The sequence below is a fragment of the Mytilus californianus genome, unplaced genomic scaffold, assembly GCF_021869535.1.
Source record: "Mytilus californianus isolate M0D057914Y unplaced genomic scaffold, xbMytCali1.0.p SCAF_21, whole genome shotgun sequence".
NCBI lineage: Eukaryota > Metazoa > Mollusca > Bivalvia > Mytilida > Mytilidae > Mytilus > Mytilus californianus.
Genome location: NW_026262670.1, coordinates 6,357,326 through 6,372,517, shown reverse-complemented (window position 1 = coordinate 6,372,517; position 15,192 = coordinate 6,357,326). Strand labels below are relative to the sequence as shown.

General features: G+C 33.0%; 1 protein-coding gene across 1 annotated transcript in view; it reads right to left on the bottom strand.

Moving 5' to 3' along the window:
- Positions 1–15,192, bottom strand: part of LOC127731863 (uncharacterized) — a 198,425-nt gene that overhangs the window by 40,667 nt on the left and 142,566 nt on the right. Inside the window, exons 11-12 of the mRNA XM_052240728.1 lie at positions 2,334–2,594; positions 551–1,000 (exon numbers count right to left, since the gene is read on the bottom strand). Of these exons, the coding sequence (XP_052096688.1) occupies positions 551–1,000; positions 2,334–2,594 (711 nt within the window). The remainder of the gene's footprint in view (positions 1–550; positions 1,001–2,333; positions 2,595–15,192) is intronic.

Here is a 15,192-nt window from a genome sequence, read left to right as displayed (position 1 = left end):
GCCGCCGCCGCCGCCGGATCGCTATCCCTATGTCGAGCTTTCTGCGACAAAAGTCGCAGGCTCGACAAAAATTATAGAAAAGTCTACCAGCTCTAACTCAAAATATTGACAATTCTATGTTAAGGGGGTCTAAAATTCAGTTCGACAGCTTCAGACATACTAGTTTTTGACCTTTTTGAACTGGACCAAATCACTACTTAACATAAAGATTCAGCACCCAAATATTTTTAATAATTTTATGTAATTTCATCCCTTAACTTAATATTTCATGCATAAAATATGAAGAAATAAATTTGGAAAGTGTATGAACAAAATTTGCAAGTTATACACTGTCCACACTAGGGACTATATTTGTAGACAACGAAAATCTAAGGACGATAACTGTGTCCTCGGACCAATTGACTGATTGCCTCTCATATTTTCTTCTTTACTTGGAGCATAAATTGGAATCTATAGTTCTTGACAACAATTTGCATTTTAAGCTAAGAAAAAGTTAAATAAAATATAAAATATTTTAAATCTCACTTATCTTATCTCTATGAAATGTTACCTTGTGCATTTTTGTCGTCAGCTTCATTGAGTTTTGTTACAACAAGATAAATTGCACCCGAGGACAAAAAGGTTTGATGTGTGTGGTAAAATTCTTCATCTCCTGCAAAATCCCATAGCAATAATGTGGCATACTCCTCTTTGTCATGTAAATCAACATTAGATTTAAGCATGGTTTCAATATCCATTTTTGCCTGTTTTAATGATTGGTTTCGTTGCTGCGAGGTTACTGGAGGTTCAACTTGAGATTCAGTGGTTACTTGAAGTTTTCTTTTTTTAGGCTGCTGGCTTACTGTCTCTGATTCTTTTGATTCCTCAATACGCTTGTACAGAATGGTTATGAGGGTGTTTTCCCTAACAACTTCATGTGTTACTTCTTGTACTGATGCTTCAATTGTTCCTTTGTATTGTTTCAAGAGTCTTGCATGAATTTCAGTTTCTTTATTGGTTCCTATCATTAGAAAATTATAATAATAGTAAAGAAATACTAAGTAAGATCCATCATAAAATAAGCAATAAACAGTTACAAAATAAATGTTGTCCATCAATTTTTTTTCCAACCCTTAGCTAGTTCTACAAAAATACTCATGAACAGTTATCACAATTGAAAAGGGAGTTTCTTCAGTTGGTTGTAATATTGATATAACAGATTTGACGAAAACCACAAAACTTGATGCATATTCTACACATACCTTATTATTAATATGTTGCTAATAAAGTTAAGATATTCATCAAAATAAATCCAAAAAAGCATGCATTAAGAATCATCATGAGATGGTGTGGTTAACATATAATTTTGAAGGCAAACAGTGAGTTGTAATTGTTTACACCCTCATCCTTTGGTCATTGTTGGAAAGCTGTCTTATGGGCAATCATGACACATTTTATATCAATGTCTCCACATGTTAAAACAGCATTAGCTACCAAATCCACATAAACTGTATCGATTTGGAACTTTCAGAATTGATTTATACGCGTATATACCATATTTAAAAGTATACCAGTAGTACAAAAAGTCCACAGAAAACAATAGAAAAGGCAAACAATTTTCATGAAGTATCAACATTTTTTTACGACCGGAAAACCCATAATTATCCGTCAACAGTAGCTCTAAAGAAAGCATGTGACAAAAAGGCAATTTAAATAGATAAATATAAAAATCAAATGAAATAGTATTATAATGATATTCCTCTTTTCTGTGTGATATCATATCATCGATAAAAATATGATCAACATCATCTTTTTAATTAAAATTTAAATCAGGCAGGTGTTACCAGTTAAAGGAGATGACGTAACTGAACATGATGAGCACATGCACAATCAAAATCTTGACTGAGGTCAAACCATGTGTCGCATGCATATGGATGCAAATGTGGTTGTAACAATAATGTAACAATGAACTTTTGGGGTCATATTTTGACAAAATCAAACCAAGCTTTAGTTATTTTGTTCATCTTTTCTGATACTGTTTAAAAGCCTATAACATTAATGGTACCATTTCTATTGTACCAGATACACACTTGTACCATAAATATCTCTTCACATAGTTTCTGACTGGATGAACTATTTATGAAAATTCTTGACCTGGAATAATTGAAATGTATCCTTGAATTAATATTGGATCCTGTAAGACCTATGCTTTGAAAACTGGAAATTGATAGATAGTCCCCTAAAAAATCAAATAATATTGCTGAATAATAAATTATGTAAACTAGAAAACAAAAACATTATAAATACTTTCTTAAGAATAGAGAAACATTTGTGTTTAAATTTATACATCATACCATCTAATTTATTCCATATGCCATCATCAGCCTTTGCTTTGCATTTTATTGTGTGGATTTCTATTCCATTTGTACTAGTTACATCTGTATTCTCTTCAGAGAACAATCTTTTAATCAATGATGTCTTTCCTGCACCTTTTTTTCCAACTACTACTAAACGTATGTCTCTCTTTTTTTCAGAGCCTGACTCAAGTAATTTGAGGTACAAATCAATAGATCTTTTGTCAGCCATTAATTTTATTTCAGTTGGAACCATATCACCTGCAATAATATTTGTTCATAAAGAGTTTTTCTATAAAGAAGAATATAATAACTTTACTCTATTTAATTAAGTATACACATATAACTATTTTGTGTGCCTGTTTTCACTGTATGTTAATATTTAATATTCAATTGCATTACATGTAAGTTTTGATTGACAGACAACAGTCATGGAGACATTCCAAAATTATATTTTATTTATTTACCAATAAAATTCATTTTTTCATGACTGCATGTGCTTCCTTTGAGAACATCAGAACAATGCATAGGAAAACTAATGAAAAGCTTGATATGAACTGCTATATCATGATTGTAGCATAAACATCTCATTATCAAAATTGAATCCTTCTTTTGTCATTTTACAGTGTTGTAAAAGCATTGATCCTTTGTACATTTGTAGTACGAAATGTGCTTCGGTTGTCGCTTTAATACCCACATAGAAATACAGAAAGAAGCTATGAAAATATACTTGAAGAATCAACTCGCTATGATGCCAGGGTCTGTGCACAATTGTCTCGAATTAAAGAACCTTTGTGAGCACGCTCACATACCCCACACCCCAAAATTGTCACTGGGCAAACAAAATCTCACCAGATTCCTAAAACTCATAACTCCTACAAAAATCAACTGAAAAAAATTTCCTGTGCATATGCACATATACATAGTATGTCCTAACTATCTACAAAGTTTCATGAAATTCTGTTGTGTGGTTTCAGAGGAGTTGCGATGATAAACTCTTACAGTAGTATATTTAGGCCAACATTCTAAGTTCACACAGGCATAACTCCTAGAAAATTGATTTAATGTTGATACTCCTAAATATAAAGCTTTACTACAAGTATCACATAAACTTACGATAATAAAAGAAAATGAGGTCAAGGTCAGATAAACCAAACAAAAAATACATCATGTACATCTACACCTCACAATCATTCCATACACGAAATATAATTGACCTATTGCTTATAGTTTCTAAGAAATAAACTTAACGAGGAAAACGTAGCATTGACCAGTGAACGATGATAATGAGGTCAAGGTCAGATGAACCATCCAAGACAGACAAGTACACCTTACAGGCAGTAAGGCAATCTATGTATTACATACAGTTGACATATTGCTTATAGTTTCTAAGAAACAAACTTAACCATGAAAACTTAATATTGACCAATGAACCATGAAAATGAGGTCAAAGTCAGATGATACCTGCAAGACAGACATATACCTTACAATCATTCCATACACCAAATATAATTGACCTATTGCTTGAAATATCCTAGAAAAAAAGTTAACAATGAAAACTTAACATTGACCAATGAACCATAACAAGAGGCTCTAAAGAGCCTGAATCGCCCACCTGTAATTTTTTGCTTAAATCTTTCATCAATAATTATTTTTGCTTTTCTATATATATTAATGAGTGGCTTAAAAATGCCATTTAAATGTTCTTTGTATCTGTCATATTTTCTTCAAATGCAAAAAAAAAGCATTTTATCCCTATGTTCAATTTTAGCCATAGTGGCTATGTTTCTTGACGAACAAGGAAATAAAATGTAGAAATTTAAACTAGATACTCTAAACCCATTCAGCCCAAGTTTGGCTGAATTGATTCAGCCGTTTCAAAAGAGAAGATTTTTTTAAAGTAAGCAAACTAGAGGAACACATTATGAACAAGAGTGCACACGCTGAAATGTCTCGCCTTCTTTACTAACCATTGATATTATGTTGATAGTCCTAAATATAAAGCTTTACTACAACTATCACATACACTTAACATGATCCAAGAAAATGAGGTCAAGGTCATATAAACCAAACAAGAAATACATGTACACCTTACAATCATTCAATACACTAAATATAGTTGACCTATTGTTTATAGTTTCTAAGATACAGACTTAACCAAGAAAACTAAACATTGACCAATGAACCAATAAAATGAGGTCAAGGTCAGATGAACAATGCCAGGCAGACATGTAATACAGCTTGCAATCCTTCCATACAACAAATATAGTTGACCCTATTGCTTATAGTATTAGAAAAACAGACCAAAACACAAAAACTTAACACTGAGCAATGAACCGTGAAAATGAGGTCAAGGTCAAATAAAACCTGCAAGACTGACAGGTATATCATAAAATATTTCCATACACCAAATATAGATGACCTATTGCATAAAGTATTAGAAAAAAAGACCAAAACTCAAAAACTTAACTTTGACCACTGAACCATGAAAATGAGGTCAAGGTCAGAAGACACCTGCCAGCTAGACATGTACACCTTACAATCATTCCATACACCAAATATAGTAGACCTATGGCATACAGTATAAGAAAAACAGACCAAAACACAAAAACTTAACTATAACCACTGAACCATGAAAATGAGGTCAAGGTCAGATGACACCTGCCAGTTGGACATGTACACCTTACAGTCCTTCCATACACCGAATATACTAGACCTATTGCTTATAGTATCTGAGATATGGACTTGACCACCAAAACTTAACCTTGTTCATTGATCCATGAAATGAGGTCAAGGTCAAGTGAAAACTGTGTGACGGGCATGAGGACCTTGCAAGGGACGCACATACCAAATATAGTTGAACTATAGCATATAGTATTAGAAAAATAGACCAAAACTCAAAAACTTAACTTTGACCACTGAACCATGAAAATGAGGTCAAGGTCAGATGACACCTGCCCGCTAGACATGTACACCTTACAATCATTCCATACACCAAATATAGTAGACCTATGGCATACAGTATAAGAAAAACAGACCAAAACACAAAAACTTAACTATAACCACTGAACCATTAAAATGAGGTCAAGGTCAGATGACACCTGCCAGTTGGACATGTACACCTTACAGTCCTTCCATACACCGAATATACTAGACCTATTGCTTATAGTATCTGAGATATGGACTTGACCACCAAAACTTAACCTTGTTCATTGATCCATGAAATGAGGTCGAGGTCAAGTGAAAACTGTCTGACGGGCATGAGGACCTTGCAAGGTACGCACATACCAAATATAGTTATCCTATTACTTATAATAAGAGAGAATCTAACATTACAAAAAATCTGAACTTTTTTTTCAAGTAGTCATTGAACCATGAAAATGAGGTCAAGGACATTGGACATGTGACTGACGGAAACTTCGTAACATGAGGCATCCATATACAAAGTATGAAGCATCCAGACCTCCCACCTTCTAAAATATAAAGCTTTTAAGAAGTTAGCTAACGCCGCCGCCGCCGCCGGATCACTATCCCTATGTCGAGCTTTCTGCGACAAAAGTCGCAGGCTCGACAAAAATTGTCTTTAAAGGGCAATAACACCTTAAGGAGTCAATTGACAATTTTGGTCATATGAACTTATTTGTAGATCTTACTTTGCTGAACATTATTGCTGTTTACAGTTTATCTTTATCTTCAATAATATTAAAGATAATATCCAAAAACTGCAAAATTTCCTTAAAATTACCAATTTAGTTGCAGCAACCCAACAATCGGTTGTTCGATTCGTCTGGAAAATTCAGGGCTGGTAATCTTGACCTTTTGAACATTTTTACCCTGTCAGATTTGCTCTCAATGATTTAGTTTTTGAGATATAAGCCAAAAACTGCATTTGACCTCTATGTTCTATTTTAGCCATGGCGACCATGTTTCTTGATGGATCAAAACTTAGGAAACAATTTATTAACTAGATACCCTACTGAACATTCAGTTTAAGTTTGAAGGTATATGGCCCAGAAGTTTCACAGGAGAAGATTCATGAAATAGTTTACGACGACAGATGACGATGACGGAAGCCAAGTGATGGCATATGCTCACATGAGCTAAAAAGGAGGTCATCGTCAAATGATACCTGCCAGACAGATATATACACCTTACAATCATTCAATACACCAAATATAGTTGACCTATTGCTTATAGTTTAAGATAAATTGCTTTGCTGAGCGCAGCTGGATACGAGCGCAGATGTCCAACCCTGAAAAGTTGCAGCCAAAATGGACACATTATTCGCGCTTGATACAGGTCTGAATTTGGATTGTAATTAAATATTTGACACATGATAGGTTTCTGACACATAATAGGTTTCTGACACAGAATAAGTCTAGTCAAAGAACTTAAAGTTGGTTATATGATTTGAATTTATATTCAATTTTTTGCTTTTGTGCAATACACTATGCTGTTGCGAATTGCCCCCCCCCCCCCCCAAAAAACATTTACCCGTTTTTTTTGCTTTTGTGCAATACACTATGCTGTTGGATAGTAACCCCCTATCCCCTCACCCCCAAAAAAAAAATATTTGAAGAAATTTTCTTTTTAATTTTTGAAATCTGAAATGAGAAAAATTATAGCCCCCCACTAATTCTTATTTACCCCCCCCCCCCCCCCCCCCCCCCCCCAATTTTTTCAACTCCCCCTTTCCCTTATTCCAAAAATAATCTCAATTCAAATTTCTAATGGAGTTTGCAACCATAACTACTCATTTAAATACATCATAAAATATCAAAATATAAAATGACATACAATCATGATTAAAATTAATATTAATTAATAGTAACTTCTAAAAATAAATTTACAGCTAATCATCTCAAGTCAATCATCATTACTTAATACATAATTTACAAGCAGTGTAAGGAAGGTAATCAAACATATATACAACAGTATTCTTTGAATGGATTGGATAACCTCCCTTACACTGCTTTTAAATTGTCTAAATTGTCCTTTAACCATAAAAACCCTTGTTTTTCCCCCTTTTTTTTGCCCCTAATTGCTAAAAGGTTTGAGCCGTAACCTCCCATAACCATCCCTTTGTTGTATGGAAACTTTTGTATAATTTCAGAGAGATTCATACACTTAAACACAAGTTATTGTCTGGAAACTGCAAAAATGCTTATTTAGGCCCTTTTTTGGCCTCTAATTCCTGAACCTTTGGGACCATAACCCCCAAAATCAATCCCAACCTTTCTTTTGTGGTTATAAACCTTGTGTTAAAATTTTATTGATTCCTATTTACTTATACTAAAGTTATTATCAGGAAACCATCTGTCTTCGGACGACGACAACGTGATACCAATATACGACCAAAAAATTTTTAATTTTTGCGGTCGTATAAAAAACAGATCAAAACACAAACTCTTAACTTTCACCACTAAACCATGAAAATGAGGTCATAGTCAGATGACACCTGCCAGTTGGACATGTACACTTTACAATCATTCTATACACAACTAGGATTTCCTAGATATGTACTAAAAAATCATGATCTGCTGAACAACACACACTTAAAAGTCTTGATCTCTTGATTGTGTGGTTTCAAAGGAGCTGGATGACAAACTACTGTTTAGTATATTATGGCAAAAATGTTAAGTTCAAAGCGAAGGGGCATAACTCCTATAAACTAGAGGCTCTAAAGAGCCTGTGTCGCTCACCTTGGTCTATGTGCATATTAAACAAAGGACACAGATGGATTCATGACAAAATTGTGTTTTGGTGATGGTGATTTGTTTGTAGATCTTACTTTACTGAACATTCTTGATGCTTACAATTATCTCTATCTATAATGAACTTGGCCCTGTAGTTTCAGTTGAAATTATTTTGTAAAAATTTACAAAATTTATGAAAATTGTTAAAAATTTATTATAAAGGGCAATAACTCCTTAAGGGGTCAATTGACCATTTTGGTCATGTGACTTATTTGTAGGTCTTACTTTGCTGTACATTATTGCTCTTTACAGTTTATCTCTATCTATAATAATATTCAAGATAATAACCAAAAGCTGAAAAAATTTCTAAAAATTACCAATTCAGGGGCAGCAACCCAACAACGGGTTGCCTGAATGGTCTGAAAATTTAAGGGCAGATAGATCTTGACCTAATGAACAATTTTGGATTTTTGAAAGATTTGCTAGAAATGCTTTGGGTTTAGATATATGAGCCAAAAACTGCATTTTACTCTATGTACTATTATTAGCCATGTCGGCCATCTTGGTTTGAGGGCGGAGTCATCAGACACAATTTTTAAACTACATACCCTAATGATGATTGTTTACAACTTTAGTTAAATTCATCCTAGTAGTTTCAGAGGAGAAGATTTTTGTAAAAGATAACAAAAATTTACGAAAAATTGTTAAAAATTGACTATAAAAGAGCAATAACTCCTTAAGGGGTCAACTGACCATTTTGGTCATGTTGACTTATTTGTAGAACTTACTTTGCTGAACATTATTGCTGTTTACAGTTTATCTCTATCTATAATAATATTCAAGACAATAACCAAATACGGCAAAATTTCCTTAAAATTACTAATTCAGGGGCAGCAACCTAACAACGGGTTGTCCGATTCATCTGAAAATTTCAGGGCAGATAGATCTTGAGCTAATAATGATTTTTACCCTGTCAGATTTGCTCTCAATGCTTTGGTTTCAGAGATATAAGCCAAAATCTACATTTTATCCCTATGTTCTATTTTTAGCCATGGCGGCCATCGTGGTTGGTTGGCCGGGTCACCGGACATATTTTTTAAACTAGATACCCTAATGATGATATTGGCCAAGTTTGGTTAAATTTGGCCCAGTAGTTTCAGAGGAGAAGATTTTTCTAAAAGTTTACGGACGACGGACGACGGACGCGGGACGACGGACACCAAGTGATGAGAAAAGATCACTTGGCCCTTTGGGCCAGGTGAGCTAAAAATGGAATCATAATTTTCTGTCTATATGTTTGTCCTTATTATCTACAAAGTTTCATGAAATTATGTTGTGTAATTTCAGAGGAGTTGCAATAACAAACTGTTGCAGTAGTATATTGAGGCCAATAAGTGCAAAGGGGCATATTTCATAAAAAAAAAAAATGAATCATAATTTCCTGTCGATATGCACGTCTACATAGTTTGTCCTTATTATATATAAAGTTTCATAAATGAGGCAAAATAAAATAGAATGTGTAGTTCCAGTTACATCAATAAAAAGTTAGGGTAAGTAGGTAGGGATTTGTTTTTATGGTTTTTTTTTAAATTGAGTCTATGGGAGCACCATTCTGACTTTAACAGTGATTAATGAAAAATGACAAAAAAATCTTTAGGGTAGGCTATAATTAAGACTAAAAAGAAGGGTAGGTAACTGGAACCACACATATATTTTTATTTGGCCTGACGGATGGATGGATGGAATGACAGACGGACGGACGGACGGACAGATGGACGGGTCAAAAACATTATACCCGACGCAATTGAGGTATAAATATAAAATTTATTTGTACAAGGCTTAGAAACAGGTAGGATGCGAGGCTTTGAAGAGCATTTGTTATCCTGTTTCGAGCTGAGTCCAGATAAATTTTATATTTCGAGACAATGAATAGTTTCATGGTTATTCTTTATATATATATGATAGATTTGAGATATAAGACCTTTTTATCTATGTACATACATACGTAATGAGATTGTTTGACTGTATTTATTAGATGTCTTTGTTCAATATAAATAATTTGTTGGTATTGACCAGGAGATGTGTGAGAACAATATCTTGCAAAAAATGTGCTCCGCTTGAAGCAGCTTGATACGACCACAATGGTCTAACCCTGAACAGTTGGTGCAAGTATGGACACAACATTCAAGCTTGATACAGTTTTGAATTTGAATTGTGATTAAATATCTGACACAGCATAGGTTATTGATACAGAATGAATGTGGTCTCAGAATTTAAAAATTTGAAAATGGACATTATCCTTTTATGGTTTAATATCAAAAATCTAAATACGTGTTTAGATTCAGCAATCAAAAATCTAATGATATATATATATATAGTTTAAAAAGTAGAAGTGAATTGAAAATGAATTAAGAGGTGAAATAAGATAGAAATATTTTATCTGTATTTTTCTTAGCATGTATCAACCTGTTAAAAAGAGGGGGTGGTGGGGTAACTGCTATCTGTAATAGCACTATACATTGAATTTTGGGAACTGTGATTTATTGGATTTTAATTCTTATTTAATAGTTGGCATTTAATAATAATTACAATATGTTTTTTTTTTGGTAGAATTATTTAAAAAAGTGGTATCATAGGATGACATAATTGCAGTGAGTTTTTAAAGTCGATTAGCTTTAAACAATCAAAACAACTTTACGGAGAAACATAGTTATTTTTGGTGTAGTTGGGGAGGTCTGCTTTGTATTATTAAATTTGTGTCATTTCCTTTTGAACATGTAATGATGAATATTGTTCTCTTCTGTATACTGTAAAATATCATAAATCAATCGAATGTTATCCCCTATATAATGCTTAATGGTCCAACATCTAAAATGTAATTCCAATGATTAAATTCAGCATATAAAATAAATGTGGATTGTGTCCATAGGACACAGATGATGCCCCCGCTTGCATATCATATAAAGATATAAAGGGTCATAACTCAAGAACGGTAAAAGTGACGCCACCCAATTTCAAACTTGATCTGTATTAAGTGGTAATAAGCATTGTTTATAAGTTTCATAACATTTGGTTGAGGCAAACTAAAGTTAAAGAACGGAACTGAAAAATTCAGCAATTTATGTTTATAAATCAATCCCATCCTTCCTTTTGTGGTATTAAACCTTGTGTTTAAATTTTATAGAATTTCATTCACTTATACTAAAGTTATTGTCCGGAAACCAAATGTCTTTGGACAACAATGACTACGTGATAGCAATATATGAACTCAAATTTATTGCGGTCATATAAAAATATGCTAAAACCAGTAATGAGTAAGATGAGAATTTTTGCTCCATGCATGTCAATGGGAATTTGAGGCGAACAAAAAAGTGCTGCTTCTTTGCTTTTTTAGTTTTTTCAAGTGTGTATTTATTTTGTGTCATTGATACCCCATATCCTGTCTTTTCCATTATGAATGGGGAATTTTAGTTGGCCTTATACTGGCTCATCATTTAATAATAAATAGACATTTTTCAACAAACAATTATTTTTGTTAATTCTTTACAGCAATAAAATGCATGTGAAATATCTTTAGTGTTCATCTCAACAAAGAAGAGGCTATTTATTATACATACATCATTGTATATAAGAGCTTGAATCGTTACCTGGAAAAAATATGGCAATTTGATAATTACGCTTTTCCTTTTTCACAATAAAAAAAATGTCTTTTGGTGATAGTTTGCTTCTATTTTTAAAAACATACAACATTTGGTGAGCAATAAAGTTAATTCAAAGGGAATAATTTACATCCTTGATTCATATAAGGCCTCTCTACCTTTAGTCTTCACAATATTAAAATGATATTTGTAGATTTCAATTAGCTGTTTCAAGTCTGTTTTAATTTCCCTATATTCATTACCAATGTGTATCAAACTTGGTTTCAAGGAAGTGGAGAGAGAAGATAAACAAATTTAACATGATAGAATGCTCTTTCATTTAAAGCATTTCTATTGTTTTAATGCTTATAAAATGACTTTACAAAATATTTTCCGTCTGTAATTTTGTATGCCAACAAGTACCATACAAAGACTAGATTTTGTGTTATACAAACAGCTGTGCACTTGGTAACTGAAAATTTCAAAGTCAATTGTTTCCACCGCCGTCCAGAACAGATATTCATCTCTTTTTTACATTTTTTATCAGATGAATTTTAGCATGTAAAAGAACAGTGTGACTTCATATTGTGATGAAGACTTCGATGTTCAACTTGATAAATTTACAGTACGGCAACTTGCTAATCCAAAATAGGAAAACTTGATACTATTATAAAATCTTATATGACATCCTTTTCAAGAAACAATCCTTTGAGTCTAAATACCTCACAAAACATGTGGTAATAAAAAATCACAATTTGCTTGACAGTGTTGTAGAGACCTAAAAACATGTATAATCCTATTAGATCTATAGTACAGGACAACGTTCCATTTATACTCCTGCATTGCACTTTTTTTATCTGACCGAGGGCAATAATTAAAACAATTTTTTAAGGGGTTCTTTAAAACTTTTTATAAAAATCTTAAAAGAAATGTAGGCTTGAAAGCAATTACAATACAATTTTCCATATAATTAATATTTCCAAGGGGCACAACTCTTTTAAAATAGTTGATCAGCACTAATTTTCAAATTTGTACGAAACACTGCTGATATAATCTTCGAAATCAGTTTGATAAAACCTTGCAAGAATTGTACACATGACAGCACTTACAATGCATTTTTCCATACAACTATTATTTCCAAGGGGCATTTCTCTTTCAAAAATTGTTGATCGGTACTGATTTTCAAACTCGTTTGAAACATTGCTTATATAAACCTTCCAACAAGTTTGATAAAGATCTTACAAGAATTGGACACATAAGAGTGCTTACAATGCATTTGTATAACTCTTTCTAGATCTTAAATAGTTGATCTGCATTGATTTTCAAACACACGGGAGACATCGCTGATATAAACCTTTGATATAATTTTAACAATTTTGTATAATAACAAAAATCTAGTAAGAATTGTACATGTGAAAGCGCTTACATTAGACTGGATGGATTGACTGTGGCCTGGTATTTCTATGTCCCCCGCAACAGGTCACGTACAGGAAAAAAAACGCCATGGTATATATTTTCCCAGATGAAAACCCTTCCTCAATATTTGACCCATTCTCATTAGGAAAATGAAAACATGACATGAAGTGTTTAATTGCTGTTAGATAAAACCCTTTAAATAGTTATCTAACTTAAGTATGTATTTTTTTTTAACATATAACTAGAACACATCTGTGGCATCGCAGGTCCCTGACTGAATTACAGTACCTACGCCTTATTTTGAGCCTGGATTTTTAGTATTTGTCTTGTCATTTGATAAAGTCATGCTGATTATAAGGTGTACAGTTTTCTCAGCTTTCAAAATTATTCTGTTTGAATCCGTCCTGGCTTTCTTATTACAACTGGAAACTACTTGTAGATATATTTATTTGGTCAATGATTGAATTTAGTATAGTCAATCCCTGTACAATGACGAAGTTCATGTGTGATTATGACCAGTGTATATAGCAAATCCCAAATACACTTTTTGGTGGTGCACCTGACAGAGGCGGAACATACAGATTAGGTACCAGGTACTATTGATATCGGTATCGACTTCCACCTGGAACTTGTTAATTATGGGTAAAATTAATTATGTGGAAAACAAAAGGGCCTGCAATGGTGTAATGTTTGATCAACACCATTGTCCTATATTAGTTGTAACCATAAAGTTGAATTCTTTGATTCGTCGTTTTTATGTCATGCTGGCTGACTAGTTGGACCTCATTATTTTAGTAATATAGATATAACATAAGTTATACTCGTCCTGGATAAGACATAAAGATTAATCATTGGCAAAAAGTCTGTTATAAATTACTGTACAGAATTTATAATTTCACATTTGAAAACTACATATTATCTTGAGATTTTATGGCTGTAATTAGGTCAAAAGTAGAATCCTTATATAAACAAGCATTCTGTGAGTATTGCCTGGCAACACATAGCCCCCTACCGGTTAAAAATTCATTGTACTGGAACAAAATGCTAACTTGATCTATAACTTGTCATGGTGTAAACTATATAACAAATATCAAGTCAATATTTTCAAGCATGACGAAAAAAAAATGTGGCAAATTGATTATTTGAGTGAATTTTCTAAGGCCAAGGACCATAACTCTACACAAAATCATCAGACCAGAACAAAATTCGAACTTGATCTGTAACTTGTCATGATAAAACTATATACCAATTATCAAATCAGTATCTTTAGGCATGAAGAATTAAAGCGAGGAAAACTGATTATTTGAGTGAATTTTCGAAATCCAAGGACCATGATAACTCTGCACAAAATTATTAGACCGGACCAAAATTCGAACTTGATCTGTAACTTGTCATGATAAAACTATATACCAATCATCAAATCAATATCTTTAAGCATGACAAATAAAAGTGCGGAAAACTGATTATTTGAGTGAATTTTCTAAGTTCAAGGACCATAACTCTGCACAAAATCGTCGGACCGGAACAAATTTCTAACTTGATCCGTAACTTGTTGTGATAAAACAATACACCAAATATCAAATCAATATCTTCAAGCACAAAGAAAAAAAGTGTGGAAAACTGATTTGCCGGACAGACAGAGACAGACAGACAGATGGACGGACGGAGGCAAACCTAAAGTTCCCTTCGACTTCGTCGGTAGGGGACTAATTAAAGGGGTTAAAATTACAAAAAAACTTTATTGAAATTATTGAGCACTCACAAATATGTTTAACCCCACCACATTCTTTATGTGCCTGTCCCAAGTCAGGAGCCAGTAGTTCAGTAGTTGTCGTTGGTTCATGTCGGTCATATTTGTTTTTAGTAAATTGTTTTTTTTTTATAAATTTTGCCGTCGGTTTTCTCAATTGAATTGTTTAATTTTTTTTATGTTGGGTTCTTTTTATAGCCGACTCTACGGTATGAGTTTTTCTCATTGTTGAAGGTCATACAGCTGTCTTTAATTGCTTACACCCACTTCATTTGATGGATAGTTGTCTCATTGGCAATCATACCTCATGTCCTTATTCTTATATAATAGCTTGGATGTACTTCACAGTTTTGCGGCTA